The 15,541-nt window shown below is 39.4% G+C and overlaps 1 protein-coding gene across 1 annotated transcript in view; it reads right to left on the bottom strand.

The window, feature by feature from the left end:
- Positions 1-15,541, bottom strand: part of PCBP3 (poly(rC) binding protein 3) — a 54,384-nt gene that overhangs the window by 13,708 nt on the left and 25,135 nt on the right. Inside the window, exons 4-11 of the mRNA XM_056534291.1 lie at positions 14,815-14,847; positions 11,732-11,848; positions 11,394-11,525; positions 9,586-9,714; positions 7,451-7,525; positions 4,214-4,255; positions 3,191-3,269; positions 2,805-2,864 (exon numbers count right to left, since the gene is read on the bottom strand). Of these exons, the coding sequence (XP_056390266.1) occupies positions 2,805-2,864; positions 3,191-3,269; positions 4,214-4,255; positions 7,451-7,525; positions 9,586-9,714; positions 11,394-11,525; positions 11,732-11,848; positions 14,815-14,847 (667 nt within the window). The remainder of the gene's footprint in view (positions 1-2,804; positions 2,865-3,190; positions 3,270-4,213; positions 4,256-7,450; positions 7,526-9,585; positions 9,715-11,393; positions 11,526-11,731; positions 11,849-14,814; positions 14,848-15,541) is intronic.

The following is a 15,541-nucleotide window of genomic DNA, read 5'->3' as shown; positions in this document are numbered from 1 at the left end:
AGCTGCTGTATGATCCAGAGGAAGTTGTTTAGTTCTTTTATGTCTGACCACAGTGATGTCTGCTGACACCTCTGTCCATGCAAGGAACTGTCCAGAGCAGGATAGGTTTGCTATGGGGATTTGTTCCTGCTCTGGACAGTTCCTGACATGGACAGAGGTGACAGCAGAGAGCACTGTGGTCAGAGAGAAAATAAATTCAAAAAGAAAAGAACTTCCTGTAGGAGCATACAAAAGCTCATAAGTACTGGAAAGATTAAGATTTTTAAATAGAAGTAATTTACAATTCTGTTTAATTTTACTGCACCGGTTGATTTAGAAAAAAAAAAAATCCACTTGGGTACCCCTTTAACTCTATCACAATGTTGCGGTATGACCTAAAGAGGGATTTGCATTCATGGCATCCTAGAGATATTAATGAACTGATAAACATTTGTCCAAAATTCCTCCTTAAGGCTAGGATTCCACTGAGGTTTTTGCATTGCATTGTTTAGGCTTCAAAATACCAGAAAAACTGCCACTGATTTTCCCTGAATTGTGTTTTTTTCTGGCATTTCTGCCTTTGAGTGGAAATTGTATTTTTGGGTCCTTTGGCATTTTATTCAACATTTGTTGGGTACCAAAAAAATTAAAATAAAAAAAGAAATGCAGTAGGGATGGAAAAAATGTTTTATACATTTTTAAACAGGGACCAATTTATGTGGGCAGGCAGGCATCTTTTATAATTTTTTTTTTTATTAGTAATGTATTTTAATAATGTTTTTAATATATTGTGTGTGTGTGTGTTTCACTTTTTTTTCTCAGTTTTTCGAAATTTTTAGGTAGTACTACTACTCCCAGTATGGAACAGACTGTTTCATGTTGGAGTAGTAGTACCTGTACTAATAGACAAATCGCCCCAGGTGTCACTCCTGACACCCCATGCGATCGTCCCATCTCTGCACTATACTCCAGCTGGCCAGTGATGTGAATAGAATTCACATCACTGATTCATATTTGGGTGTTTCGTCGGATGGTGGCAGCCAATCACTGTTCTCAGGGATGTGAATCCTATTCATTTCACTGGCTGGCCAGAGTATAGTGTAGAGATGCGAGCACAGGAGAAAGCTGCTCGCATCTATAGATAGGATGATCGCATCGGGTGTCAGGAGTGACACCCACTGTGATCTGTCCTTAACTGCAGGTACTACTGCTCTCAACATGGAGCACACTCTGCTCCATGCTGGGAGCTGTAGTACCTGCATTAATAGACAGATCGCAGTGGGTGCCACTTCTGACACCCCATGCGATCATCCTGAAAAATATAGAGATGCGGGCGGCACGGACGCTCTTCTCTGGTCCCCTGCACTGCCGTGTATATATATATATATATATATATATATATATATATATATATATATATACCTTTTATTCATATTTCCCACGGACAGTTGTGATTGGCTGGAACCATCTGGCCAATCACAGCTCTCTGCAGGAAATATGAATTTGTGATATGAATAACTTTACATCGTAGAACATAGTGCAAGATAGCTGAGAAGAGAGGCTGTGCTGTCGACTTCTATACATAATATAGGAGGATCACAACTGGTGTCAGAAGTGACACATGGGATGATCTGTCTATTAGTACAGGTACTACCACTCCCATCATGGAACAGTCTGTTCCATGCTGGGAGTAGTACTACCTAAAAAAATGTAAAAAAATTATAAATGTTAAAAACACACACACTTTATTAAACACATTATTAAAATACATTACTTATAAAAAGTTTTAAAACATTAAAAAATATATATATATATATTATTTTTACATTTAAATGGCCCCTTTCTACATTTTTATTATTGTCGGCTACATTTTTAGTGCCCTGCCCGCACACATAAATTGATCCCAGTTTAAAAAAAATTTAAACTTTCGTTACAAAAAATATAAATTTCATTAAATACAATTTTTTCCATCCCTACTGTATCTTTTTTTTTCCCTTTAATGGTACCCTACGAAATTTTATTAAAAAGGCATCTCCTTCCCTTTTATGGATCACTAAAAGTTCAAAACAGAATAAAAACCGCCAACAAAAACCCCAAAGTTAAAAACCACATGGTGTTTTTCTTGGCGTTTGTTCACTCCCATAGACTTCTATGGGACGAAAACGCCAAGATTTTCCCGAAAAAATTGCCAAAAGTCTCAACAAGAGGTCGTTATTGAAAAACTGCCAAGGAGCCAAAAATAGCTGAAAAATGCCTAAAGGATTGAAAAAAAAATGCCAAACGGAAAAACACCAAGTGGATATGACATTTTGCAGTTCCCTACTGACTTGCAGCTAACATCTGGCCGCAGCGTTTTTTCACAGAAAAACCGCTGTGCGGCAGAATGGGCGTTTTTGTGTGAAAAACCTTAGTGGAATTCCAGCCTAATGTGTGTGAAACTTGTTTGTAGCTATATGTAATGTTCAGAGGAGGTGTTTGCTGCTACAGTCCAATCTATAGTTTGGTAAATTCTAATCTAACCTCTGCTCCCTGCACTGTTGAAGTTTACTCAATGTCAGCAATAAAAGACTTGTACATGACAAGTGTGTGTATTATTAGTTTGGATAGTTAAACAAAGCAGGTTAATTCCAAAGAGTTCACTTTGGAAAATCACTGAATCAGTTGTTTATAGGAGAATTATTTGTCAAACGTCTTCACCACCTTCTAACCCTTCATACTTGGTTCACAATGTTCCAATGTTTTCCTGACTTAAGATGTTAATTGTATATAAAGGGCACCCACCCAGTATATTTACATGCAGATATATCTACTCCTGCTTGTTTTACCTGCTGACTGGCCCATCAAGTTTTGAGCTTCTTCAGAGGAATGTAAGGGCAGCTTTTCTCCTAAGGAGAAAGAAGAGATATATTTAACTTTCTTGCCCTTACGAATATTAATATTTTGTATCATCTAAGAAAGCTCAGAAATTGATGAAACAATGGGATAAATCCAGCATTACTTCTAATACAGATGACTAGGTCTACTAAAGATAAATCCCTACCATTTATTATGAAGTGTAAGCTAATGGAGTTAGCAGAACATTACTAATTGTAGTGTATTAAAAAGTAAATTAGTGCATTAAAAAAAACATAAATTAACAAAAAAGTGAAATGCCTGAGACGTGAGAAGAGAAAAGAAGGAAGACTCTAGAACGGGAAAGTTGGGTACGTACCAGGGAAAGCAGGGGTGGTCTGTCCGAGGGGAGTAAAGGGGGTTTGCTGCATGGCCAACTGGTGGAGCTTGGTCAACTGCTGAGGGGTAGGAGGGACATTAGAACTAAGAAGGTTATTGTTAGAAAGTACAAGAAGTCACAGGCACAAGAAAACAGAGTCAAATAATAAAATAAAACAAAACAAGTCATCAGGTTGCCATGGGACATACACACACAATGTAGAGGAGAAGAACTTGGCCCAAAAGGGCATGATGCATGTGGCATGACAAGGCCCACTTAATTTGTTCAGCATTAATGTTTAATTCTCAGTGTTCATTCCATTCTATTACTGGAAACATCCATGCTGTTTTCCCTGTACGTGATGGTCATTTAGACTATAATAAGCATTGCAGCCAAAATCTATGCCCTCAGGGCTATGTAGGCCATTCAGACAGCCAATCAGGCCAGAATCAGGTCAGATTTTTAGGAGATAACTAGTAAAGCAATGGTAATGTCCAACAATTTTGTTAGATGTTGGAAAATCTTACCACACCTTTTTTTCCAAGTGTATGGCATCTCTCTAGATAATGTCGATACCATTCACTTTAGGTGCTATAGGTCACCATTGATTAGTATTATGTTTACTGATGTGTAGATTCCAAAAACTAACAAAAAAATGATGGCGGCCAGTCCTTATGGAAGGCTCTAGTATTCCGTATTGGTATGACAATTTAGAGGATTGGAATCTGTCATCTTTAACATCAGCACTAGTTGTTCCTGTTTTGCCCTGTCTACATGTGTTGATGGGGGAAATGATAATACTATATGTAAAAAGGAATATATGACACAAATCTAACGATGAAGCCAAGTCCTCTTTCCATTGTGACATACATTCCATGGCCTCCCACCGAGTAACATATAAAGAGCTCCCATCTCAGACATATTAATATTATGATGTAATATTAATGATCAGTAACATCAGCATGCTGGGGCAGAAAGTGTAAGGAAGAGGCGGGTGATAGAAAATGAGAGATGAGAACTCACATCAGGGTGGGGAATTGCGTACTGTCCTTGGATAGAATAGGCCTGAAACAGAAGGGGAGAGAAAATCAGAGTGGTATATAGAAATGGAAATATAGCCATAGACTAAGAGAAGAAGACTATGAATGCCCTAAGTGACCCAGGGAACTACAACGCAACATTCGGAAACTTGCACAATTTCATACTATGGAATCGCATGCTTCTTATTTATGAGACTCATATAATGCAGATAATATGAGATAAGAGAATGACAAGTGTAATCAGTGAGGTCGTCAATCACATACAGAATATATTCTATAATTAGTGATGAGCGGAATTGGCCATATTCGAATTCGCGATATTTCGCGAATATATAGACGAATATTCGTCCAATATTTGCGAATTTCGCCAATTCGTTATATTCGCATATTCGAGGAAGAAAACAGTGAGTGAGTGGGCAACTTTACTATTGGTTGCTTGGGATGTTGTTGATAACCTCTGACAAGTGTATTTGCATCATTCTAATTGGCCCACAAGTGAAAAGAAGGAATATACGCATATCTAGATAAAAGTGAATATTGGTCATTTCGAATATATAGCGAATATGTGCGCAATATTCACGAATTCGCGATATTTGTGATAAAAATTCGAAATGCAAATATTCGGGCCCAACACTATCTATAAGTTGTCGCTTACTGTAGACTTTGTGTGATTTCATAGTGTTGTGCAATAGTCATGCAGCAAACATTCAAACTCCAGTGGAACTAACTAAGCACGTAGCTCAGCCTTTCCATCAGCTCTTATGGCAGAGCCTTCGGCTGTCCGGGCATGCTGGGAGTTGTAGTTTTGCAACAGCTGGAGGCACCCTGATTGCAACAATTTATTAAAATTAATAAAACTCTGCTGCAGGAGAATTTTTGAACGGAATATTCCCTCAGAATCCTGCTTGGAAATCTGCTGTGTGAACATAGCCTTAAAGGGGTACTCCGCTATGTTCACACGGCAGATTTCCGAAAGCTGGAGCCGGCCCCGGAACCTCATGATGTCATAGCCCCGCCCTCGCCCCATCATGATGTCATGCCTCAATGAAAGTCTATGGGAGGGGCTTGACGGCCACCACGCCCCCCACCATAGACTTCCATTGATGGGGCGGGGCATGACATCATGAGGGGGAGGGGGCTATGACGTCACAAGCTCCTGGCGCCGGCTCCAGCATTCGGAGCAGTTTATTCCAAACGCTGAGTAACCCTTTAAAGTGACAGTAATGACCAACTGTGTTGTGTCTTTACATCAGTGTTTAGCAACCAGGGTGCCTCCAACTGTTGCAATACCACAACTCCCAGCATGCCCGGACAGCCTTCGGCTGTCCGCGCATGCTGGGAGTTGTAGTTTTTGCAACAGCTGGAGGCCAAAAGCTGTCTTTGCATGCTAGAAGTTATGGCTTTGCAACAGCTAGAGGCCAAAGGATGTCCGTGCATGCTGGGAGTTGTAGTTGTGCAACAGCTGGAGACACTCTGGTTGGGAAATTGATGATAACATTTCCTTTTTGCACCATAAAGTGTCTGCAAAATTTTGGGTTTAATGCACTCAGGGTGCGTTCACACCGCGTTATTGCTGTCCGTTTAATGTATACATTTTGAAGGAGAAAAGTATACATAAACAGACGCTAAACACATGCTATTTAGCGTAATAAGATAGTATAACCTTGTAAGGGATTTCTACAAGTAACTTTCAAGCAAAAGTAAGTATAGACTCAGCGTACGCTACAATTACTATCGTTCAGGGAAGTCTACTGTATTATAGTGACATCTAGTGATTACTATAGTGTATTACAGTATTTTAATGAGTGCTAAAACTGTAAAGAGTGGGGAAGTTCCTTATTCCTACAGGAATGGTGTTACCTTTGCTCAAAATCCTTTTGATATATTCTCTACATTTTCTCAATATTTTATATTTCTAAGAAGACAAGTAATTGAAACCCACTAATAGATTTGTCGTTCTCTGTTTTTTCCATATGGAAAAATGTAGATATTGTATAATAACTAGTAAGAATTAATCATGCATATAATAATTCACGACTGGATGCAACTGTTTCTACTCCACATATTACCCAATGACTTGAACTCTCAATGTGCTAAACATCTGAGGACAATTACAATCTAAACACCATTAAGATAACAAAGCTATTAAGATAAACCCCATTAGTTCCCCAATTACATTGGTAGCATACCATCGCACTAAATGTACCCCCCCCCCCCCATTCATGCATAGGATGAGGGATCATTAGCTCTGAGTCCCACTGCCAGACCGATTGGTGAAAGATACTGAATAAGGCTCCGTGCACATGGGAAGTGAGAAAATTGGAGACATTGGAGACATACAGTGGCATATTATGAGCCCATCGACTTCCATGGGTGCCATATTAAAGGTTTGTACCACATGGGTTTATTAAAGGCCTAACAATGATGTAATCGTCAGAAAATGTATGTGCTATTAAGATATTAAGGGCCTACAGTTTTATTAAAGGCCTAACAATGATGTAATGATCATAATATTTATGTGCTATTAAGATTAAAGGGGTACTCCACTGAAAACATCTTATCCCCTATCCTTTGGATAGGGGAAAAGATGTTAGACCACGGGGGTCCCGCCGCTGGGGACCCTCGTGATCTCCGCTGCGGCACCCCTGTCATTCAGTGCACGAAGCTCTGTGCCTGATGACTGGTGATGCTGGCCTCCACGCCCCCTCCATTCATGTCTATGGAAGAAGGCATGACGGATATGTACTAGCCATCACGCCCCCTCCCATAGACATGACTGGAGGGGGCGTGGCGTGACGTTCGCGATCTAACATCTTATCCCATTATCCTTTGAAGAGGGGATAAAATGTTTTCAATGGAATACCCCTCTAAGGGTCCATTGACAATACAGAATATCTGTCTGGAGAAATTTCCATGTACATCAAGCGCCGCCGGAATCAATAGGCGCTAAGACCGTTCTCTATTGTTGGCAATGCATTTCCACACGGATTTCGCAGAAAGAATGTTCTCCTGTAATTTTCCTGTAGGGTTTTCCTGTAATATTCGCTATTATGAACACTAGGCAGGCAGCGTCTCAGAGCTAGTGATCCAGTCTCGATGAGTGATAACTTGAAGGATGAGAAAACATGCAAGAAAATTTTAGCAAACTAACGGGCAGAGGCTGGTGCTGCAGCAATAGGCTGAGGTTGGCAGTGGAGGCACCCAGCGGATCCGCTCTTACCTGACCACCTGCAAAAATGACAGGGGCGGATGCGGGTTTTGGACGGTAAGGGATGGTGGCACCTTTTGGTGGGGACTAGGAAAAGGGATAGGAGAGGGAGAGATAATATTAGAGTACCCCTCAGAGAGAGACAACAGCCACTTGGTGTAAAATAGTGTAATACTACTAAACAGAATCTATAATAATATAAAGGTTTGGTATATAAAGAGTGAAATTAGTCAAGTTCAAAGCAAGAGCTTACACAGCACTGTAAGAAAAGTTAGGTTTCCTTTACATGTCAAATCCATGCAGTTGCAAAACAAATTACATATTTAAGGCTGTGGACAATTTTGATACTTTTATTATTACGTTGCATTTATTTTGGCATTTAAATGGTTTTCGAAATGTTCAAATATAATGGGGTACTTTAAAAAAAAAGGCATATTCTTCTACCCCGATGCCCCACAGTTAGTGTTCCTATGTCTCCTGACTGTTCACTGCTGCTTCCCACTTCCAATAAGGTTGTTTGTGCAGGAAATACCCACTTGGGAAGTGCGGCCAGTGATTGGCTGAACAGGCATTGCCTGCATTAAAAAAATGTCCTCGATAGCCTGAAATAAACCTTAAAAATGTTGCTCCATTTTTCTTTTGTAGCCAATGTTTCCTCATGCATTGCAAGCAGCTTTGTCATATTTAGAGTGATATCCATAAGACTACTTACTGTTGGACAATCTACAACAACTCTTCCAAGCTGATTTATCCAAGAAGATTAAGAAGGGCCTGGATGACTTTCTTAAAAAAATATTATATTACAAGTTATGGTTACTAGATTATTAGATGTGGGATATTGATCCAGCAAGTTATTTTGATATATTTGGATTCTGGGAGGAATGTTTCCCCCTGGTTTGGGGCATCCACCTCATATGGGTTTTGTTCCTTCTTCTGGATCAACACGGTAGGGTTATAAATTGAGCATGATGGCTTTTTTTTGTCTTCTTTTAACCTTACTAATTATGTAACTTTGATCAATATTAAAGTTAATATTGGCTTATCAGATCTAAAACTGAAAAGAACTGGAAGGAACCTTTAAAGGGGTACTCCGGTGGAAAATTATTTTTATATATATATATATATATATATATATATATATATATATATATATATATATATATATGAACTGGCTCCAGAAAGTTAAACAGATTTGTAAATTACTTCTATTATAAAATCTTAATCCTCCCAGTACTTATCAGCTGCTTTATACTACAGAGGAAGCAGGATAGTTCTTTTCAATCTGACCACAGTGCTTTCTGCTGACACCTCTGTCTGTGTCAGGAACTGTCCAGAGTAGGAGCAAATCCCCATAGCAAACCTCTCCTGCTCCAGACAGTTCCTGACATGGACAGAGGTGTCAGCACAGAGCACCGTGGTCAAACTGAAAAGAACTTTGCAGCTTCCTCTGTAGTTTACAGCAGCTGATAAGTATTGGAAGATTAAGATTTTTCATAGAAGTAATTTACAAATATGTTTAACTTTCTGGCACCAGTTGATTAAAAAAATTAAAGTAGAAAGTAGATCAACAAATGAAAATGTGACCAAAATGTAATTGGAAAATGTAGCAAATTCTTAAAATACTTCATCACTATAGAGGACAGATAATCAACTGCAGATGAAATGAGCATGTCCAATTCATGTCTGTATAGAGCATCTTGCTTTAAGACTTACCAAACTTTATAGTGTGCAGTGTTGAGCCTATGCTCTTTATATTATAAGAGGAAATTTCAACTATTGGTTAAACTGAATGTTGACACAATTACTTCACAGTGATCCTATGGAACCACAGTGGGAAAACTCCATTGGAGTGCTTAATAAAATGATTGATATGTTACTTAAAAAGGAAGTAAGTATGAGATTTGCAAGCAGTGGTGGGAGATGCAGCATCAGACTGGACGGTGTGACACCCAAAGCCACTATTGCAAAGCATTCTGCTTTAAGTCTATAACAATATCACAGCTAAAGTTTAACACATTTCTTTGCGTTGAACATGTGGATTGGACTGTTCTTATTTATATACTAAGAAACAGCATCTTCCTAAATAGGCAGTGTTGGAAATGTGTGGTTTGGTGTGTATACATTACCGCTACTCCATTACACTGTACCTCCAACATCACTACACATATCTGCTTCACACACTGGATTATAGCATCGGGGGTGCCCGAAATTGTTACTGCGCGCTCCGTGGAGTTGGGAAGCATGTCTCCAGCCACCTGCACCTGAGCTCCTGTAGACTGCATGAGAAAAGAGAATACAATACTCTATGACTGGATCACTTAACTGCAGTAATCCTACTGCCTTCATGTTGTCCCTCTTGCTTACCGATTTGTATTTAGATATTTTAATAAGGGCCGGTGGCCTTTGCTGACATGTCAGTGTATAACATATACATATTGGACCACAGGAATCCTTGTTTTTCCATCCACTAATATAATAAAACATAACTCTCATTATTTGTCTTAGGACGATTAAAAACCTCATCCCACTGGTCTCATCGATATGTAAACAACTATTGCGTCATAGCCAGCACATCCGGGACATCACTGGTCATGGCAGACATCGGTGATCATGCCAATGCCTGCCATTAACCGTTCAGATGCCGTGATCAATACTGATCATGGCATCTAAAGCAGTGCTGCAGATGGTCCGGCTCATTGGACCACCTGCAGCACAATTGTGGCGTCCAATGAATGAAAATGGAGCTCTGCTTACCTGCTCCGTGATGCTCTTCTTGTATAGTATGCCCACAGAGGCAGGTAGTATTTTGTTCAATACATATTTTATTTATATATTTTATTCAATATATAGTATTCAAGTAGATTGCTGATATTACTTATCATTTCTTTGCCAATAAATAGCAGAAACAGCATCTTCCTAATTAGGCAGTGTTGGGAATGTGTGGTTTGGTGTGTATACATTACCACTGCACCGTTACACTGTACCTCCAACATCACTACACATATCTGCTTCACACACTGGATTATAGCAGTAATAGCAATCAAAAGATTGCTATAAATATTGTTGGTGATATAAAAATGTAAAATACTTTTTTTATGTAAATTTTACAAAAAAGTGGAAATGACCTTTTGGTACACCATGGGCCTCATTTACTAAGAGTGTCGGGTTTTTACTAGTGGGGAATGTTGTTTCAGACTTGCAGGATTCCTCTCTATTTACTATTGGGTAAAGTCGGGAAAATTTTCTGACCAGCTTTTTCTGGGTGGAAATGTCCAGTCATTTATCCACAGGATTTTCTGTGAATTCAAAAGTAAAACAGCTGGGTTGTGAAACCACGCCCCCTTTTGGACCGCCCATGCTCCCTTTGTGACAGACCATGCCCCTTTTTTGGCTTTTCACAGTGCAATGTCGGGTTTGTCTGATTTTCCAGGCGCAGACTGTCGAACACTGGCGCAGACTGGCGCAGACATGTCGCAGACACTCTGTGCCAAAATAACCAAAAAAAACTGGTCGGTTTCAGCTTAGTAAATGAGGTCCCATGTGTTTAAATTAGCGAACTAATAAATACAATGTTAATGATCTCGTACAGTGAACAGTGTTAAAGTCCAAATAGAAGATTTTTGGTCACATATACACAAAAGTGGTATCAATAAAAACTACAGATAGCAGCACAAAAATGAAACCCATACTGCCCTGTATATGGAAAAATAAGAAAGTTATAGGGCGCCAAATAGGGCAATTTTAAACATGCCTTATTTTTTTTTTTACGTTTGAGTTTTTTTTAAAGCAGTACAATAATAGAAAAGTAAATAAACACGGGTATCGTTTTAATTGTATTGACCAACAAAATAAAGACAACCTGTCATTTTTACTGTAAAATAAACCACATACAATCAAATCCCTCCCAAATTTGCAGAATTCGATTTTACGGTAATTTAATTTGCACGGCACCTACCTCTCTAATTTCCTTGATCTTGGAGCCACCTTTTCCAATCAAAGACCCACACTGACTGGCCGGAACTACAAGTCTTAAAGTGACAGGAGGTTTGCTGGTTGCGGTACTGTTACTCATGGAATTTATGATGTCCTAAAAAGCAAGAATACATCTAAAACTTATAACGTTTACAATCAGAAGATGATTTTTAAAACATAACCTGTTATCTGGACTGGCATTTAAAGCTTCTTTATTTTCAAAATTTAAAATAAATCTGCATTTGCTCCACATGCATAACAATATTAATCCTTTTTTCATTTGGTGAGAAATAGACACTAAAAATAATGTAAAACTTTTACCTCTTCAAACTTATAGGCAATCATAGCAAAAGCCTTGAAAATTGCATCTGTTGGTCCAGTGATGGTAACAATTCTTTCTGGGCAATTCCCTTCTGAAATGTTAATTCGGGCTCCACTCTAAGTTAAAAGTAAATGCTCTTTAATAATGACATAAAAAAAAGACAAACTCTAAAAAGTGCTAGATTCTAAGATCACTCAACAATCAACATGTCTGCAAGCATTCCATCAAAGGGGCTAACCATTCCGGATATCTCCTTTTCTAAATGAAGACCCACAGGCTCCAAGCTGATTGTGAATAGGTTACGATAAAAACAAGCAATCTCCAGGTAGCAGAGCGGGATCAATGGAAGCGCTGAGACCAGATAAGAAGTTAAAAGGATTTATTTCCCATAATGCAACGCGTTTCACGGTCACCCGCTTCCTCAGGCATGCCTGAGGAAGCGGGTGACCGTGAAACGCGTTGCATTATGGGAAATAAATCCTTTTAACTTCTTATCTGGTCTCAACGCTTCCATTGATCCCGCTCTGCTACCTGGAGATTGCTTGTTTTTATTGTGATTTTATTTCAGCGGGACGAAGCTGCAGAGACCCTTTGATGATACACCCTGTTCCATTGTTGTACTTGGTTGGAGTACAACTTCATGTGGTAAGCACAATTCACACTTAGCGTTACCAACTCACCTTTGGTGTTACACTACGGAGCGCATCCGTTTGTGCTTTTTTTATTTCTGTGAATAGGTTAGACCAACTTCTATGATGTACTTAAATGGGTACTCTTTAAGTTTCAGGAACTGTCCAGAACTAAAGCAGATACCCATAGCGAACCTCTCCTTCTCCGGACAGTTCCTAACATGGACAGAAGTGGCAGCCAGAGAGCACTGTGGTCAGTCTCGAAAGAACTACACAACTTCCTCAACACCACACCTATCCTTGGGTTGTGTGCAGCATAACCCATCTCTATTCACTTCAATGAAATTGAGCTGCAGTACCACAAACAAACAGAGGACAAAATTGGTGCTGTTTCAGGGGAAAAGTCGCCTAGTTTTTCTAATTCTGGAGAATCCCTTATTTTACTTGAATATGAATAAGAAAAACAGAAGCAGAATAACAAGATAACTTTTCAGATGGAGAGAAGAATCCTATTAAAGGGGTTCTACAGGATAAAAAAAATTGGCTACTTTCCTCTATAAACAGCACCACTCTTGTCTTTTGTTTGTGGTATTACAGCTCAGTTCAACAACAAACCTGAAGAAATCTTTGGTGCTGTTATTGGAAGAAAGCAGCCATGTCTTTCTAATCCTAGATATCCCCTTTTTAGACAATGGTGCTTCCTCAGCTCGTTTCATAACTTTAAATACTTTCATCTATGTGTTGTGAATTTCTGCAACAATGTATGCCAAATTGAGCCAAAACTTGCATGTGCTGATGCCACATCTACTCCATGCAAAGTCACCCCCCCCCCCCCACCTTCCTGCCTCTTGTCCTGAGTGGCACAGAAGCCAAAAAAGTCACACAATTAATGGACAAAACGAGGCAAAAGTGATGCAACTTTTGGCAGTCTGCACTGCTTACGAAGATTGACAGATCTCCCCCAATGAGTCCAAGATTATTTTCAGTTGAACTTCAATTACTGGGGTAGGTGGCCTATATAAATCCACTGTAAGACTGTTGGGGAGGAATGGAAATCCACGGTATCATGATCAGAGGCTGAAGTCTTCCATTCTTATAAGAGTGGAGACCTACTGGGCGCTTGTGGGGGAATCAGAGTCTCCCATAATCAAGGGCTAAAAAGATTTATAGCCAACGAAAAGGTCTTTTTTAAAGGTCAAGGAGAAGTTCAGTGGTATGGATAGTAATGCAAGTTCTTGTGCATTGTCGACCAAACACGAGCATAATTTGTTGTAGAGGTGGAAGATTTTGTCCTATCTTTTTTTGCATGCGTATTTTTATAAAAAAGTAAAAAAAAAAATATATGTATAGAAATAAGCATAAAAAAGACTCCCTTGATTAGAATTAGAATAATGTTCTGAGCTAAAGAATTTATACACACTTAGAAAAATTCTTCAAAATATAAATAGTATGCAAAAAATAGAACAGATGTCCTGTTTAAGAAGCTCCAGGCAGAGCTTAGTGTATAAATTACCAGAAATATATGCATTTGATGTTTGCATTATTTTGCATGAAATATTTATTTTACTGTACACAACAAGATTTGATTTTAAAGGGGTACTCCGCCCCTAGACATCTTATCCCCTATCGAAAGGATAGGGGATAAGATGTCAGATCGCGGGGGTCCCGCTGCTGGGGACTCCCGGGATCTCGGCTGCAGGACCCACCTGTTGCGGCTTCCGGCAGCGCTGGAGGCTCTCATCCTAACGCCTCCCGACCGCGGTGATGTGAGATTGTGACGTCATGACTCCGCCCCCGTGTGACATCATGCCCTGCCCCCTCAATGCAAGTCTATGGGAGGGGGGTGATGGCTGTCACTCCCCTCCCATAGACTTGCATTGAGGGGCGGGGCATGACATCACATGGGGGCAGAGTCGTGACATCACGACCTCACGTCACCGTGGTCGGGAGCCGAAGCCTCCAGCGTTTCCGGAAGCCGCAACAGGTGGGTCCTGCAGCCGAGATCCCGGGGGTCCCCAGCGGTGGGACCCCCGCGATCTGACATCTTATCCCCTATCCTTTTGGATAGGGGATAAGATGTCCAGGGGCGGAGTACCCCTTTAAATATAGAAACAAAAGACCAAAGAAAATAATCCTATGCTCAACAACAGGTGAAGACCATGTTATCGATGTGGAGGAAAAGTATGACAATAATTTAATAATTCTTCACGGCATTTAAACACCTAAATATTGAATTACAGAACAAACTGAGGATGGGACATAAGAGACATGATACGAAAACCTTATTATAATTATTGTATTCACATAATGGATGTAATTCTGATGAATATATATGTAGGTTTGGGCATGTAAAATTCTTTAACAACTATGATACGGAGCAGAGGGACCTTCTGGATCTTCTCATGTTGGATCTCCTAACTGTAGAACTAATAAAACCTTTCTAGCCTACTTACCTCTTCCCGCATCTTCTTCACAGTTTCTCCTTTCTAAAAAACAAACAAAAAGATTTATTTTACTAGTCTACTTTGCAAAACTAGACTATTGTACACTGTTGATGTGTGATGGAAGGAAAGAATTGACCTGGAAGTGTTTTATAGAGTAAAACCGAGCACAAAAAATGTCATCCTCATAAAGGTATGTCTATAACTGTTTAACGACAGAAATATTTTTATTTCTAAGCAGAGACCTCTATTTTTACAGGTTTTTTTTACATATGTTTTTTTTTAGTTGGTCACACATCTACCTGTGTACAAAGGGGGGGGGGGGGGTAGCCATCAATGATGTAAGAGTGCACAAATGATCCAGACTGTGGGATATATAGATAGATAGAACGAAAGAAGGAGAGATAGATAGAAAGATAGATAGATAGATAGATAGATAGATAGAACGATAGATAGATAGGATAGATAAAAAGAACACTTGCATAAAATGAAAAGTTTTTGAGCTAATCTGTCATTCTGTCTATTTTTACTGTACTAACCGTAAGATGCTTGTCAGAATAATCAAGACAGGGTCATCGAAGAGTTATTATTATAATATTCTATTTACTTCAAATCTTTTTAATAAGGAGTTTCTTATTCTTATGCTTATTGACATAGAGGAACCACTTAAGAGAACCTGTGGCATTCAAAGCGCAGTCCAATCAGCAGGCAGTATGTTATAGTGCAGAGGGTGCTACGC

Source organism: Hyla sarda, chromosome 8, assembly GCF_029499605.1.
Source record: "Hyla sarda isolate aHylSar1 chromosome 8, aHylSar1.hap1, whole genome shotgun sequence".
NCBI lineage: Eukaryota > Metazoa > Chordata > Amphibia > Anura > Hylidae > Hyla > Hyla sarda.
The sequence above is the reverse complement of the archived record's forward strand: the minus strand, read 5'-3'. Positions and strand labels throughout refer to the sequence as shown.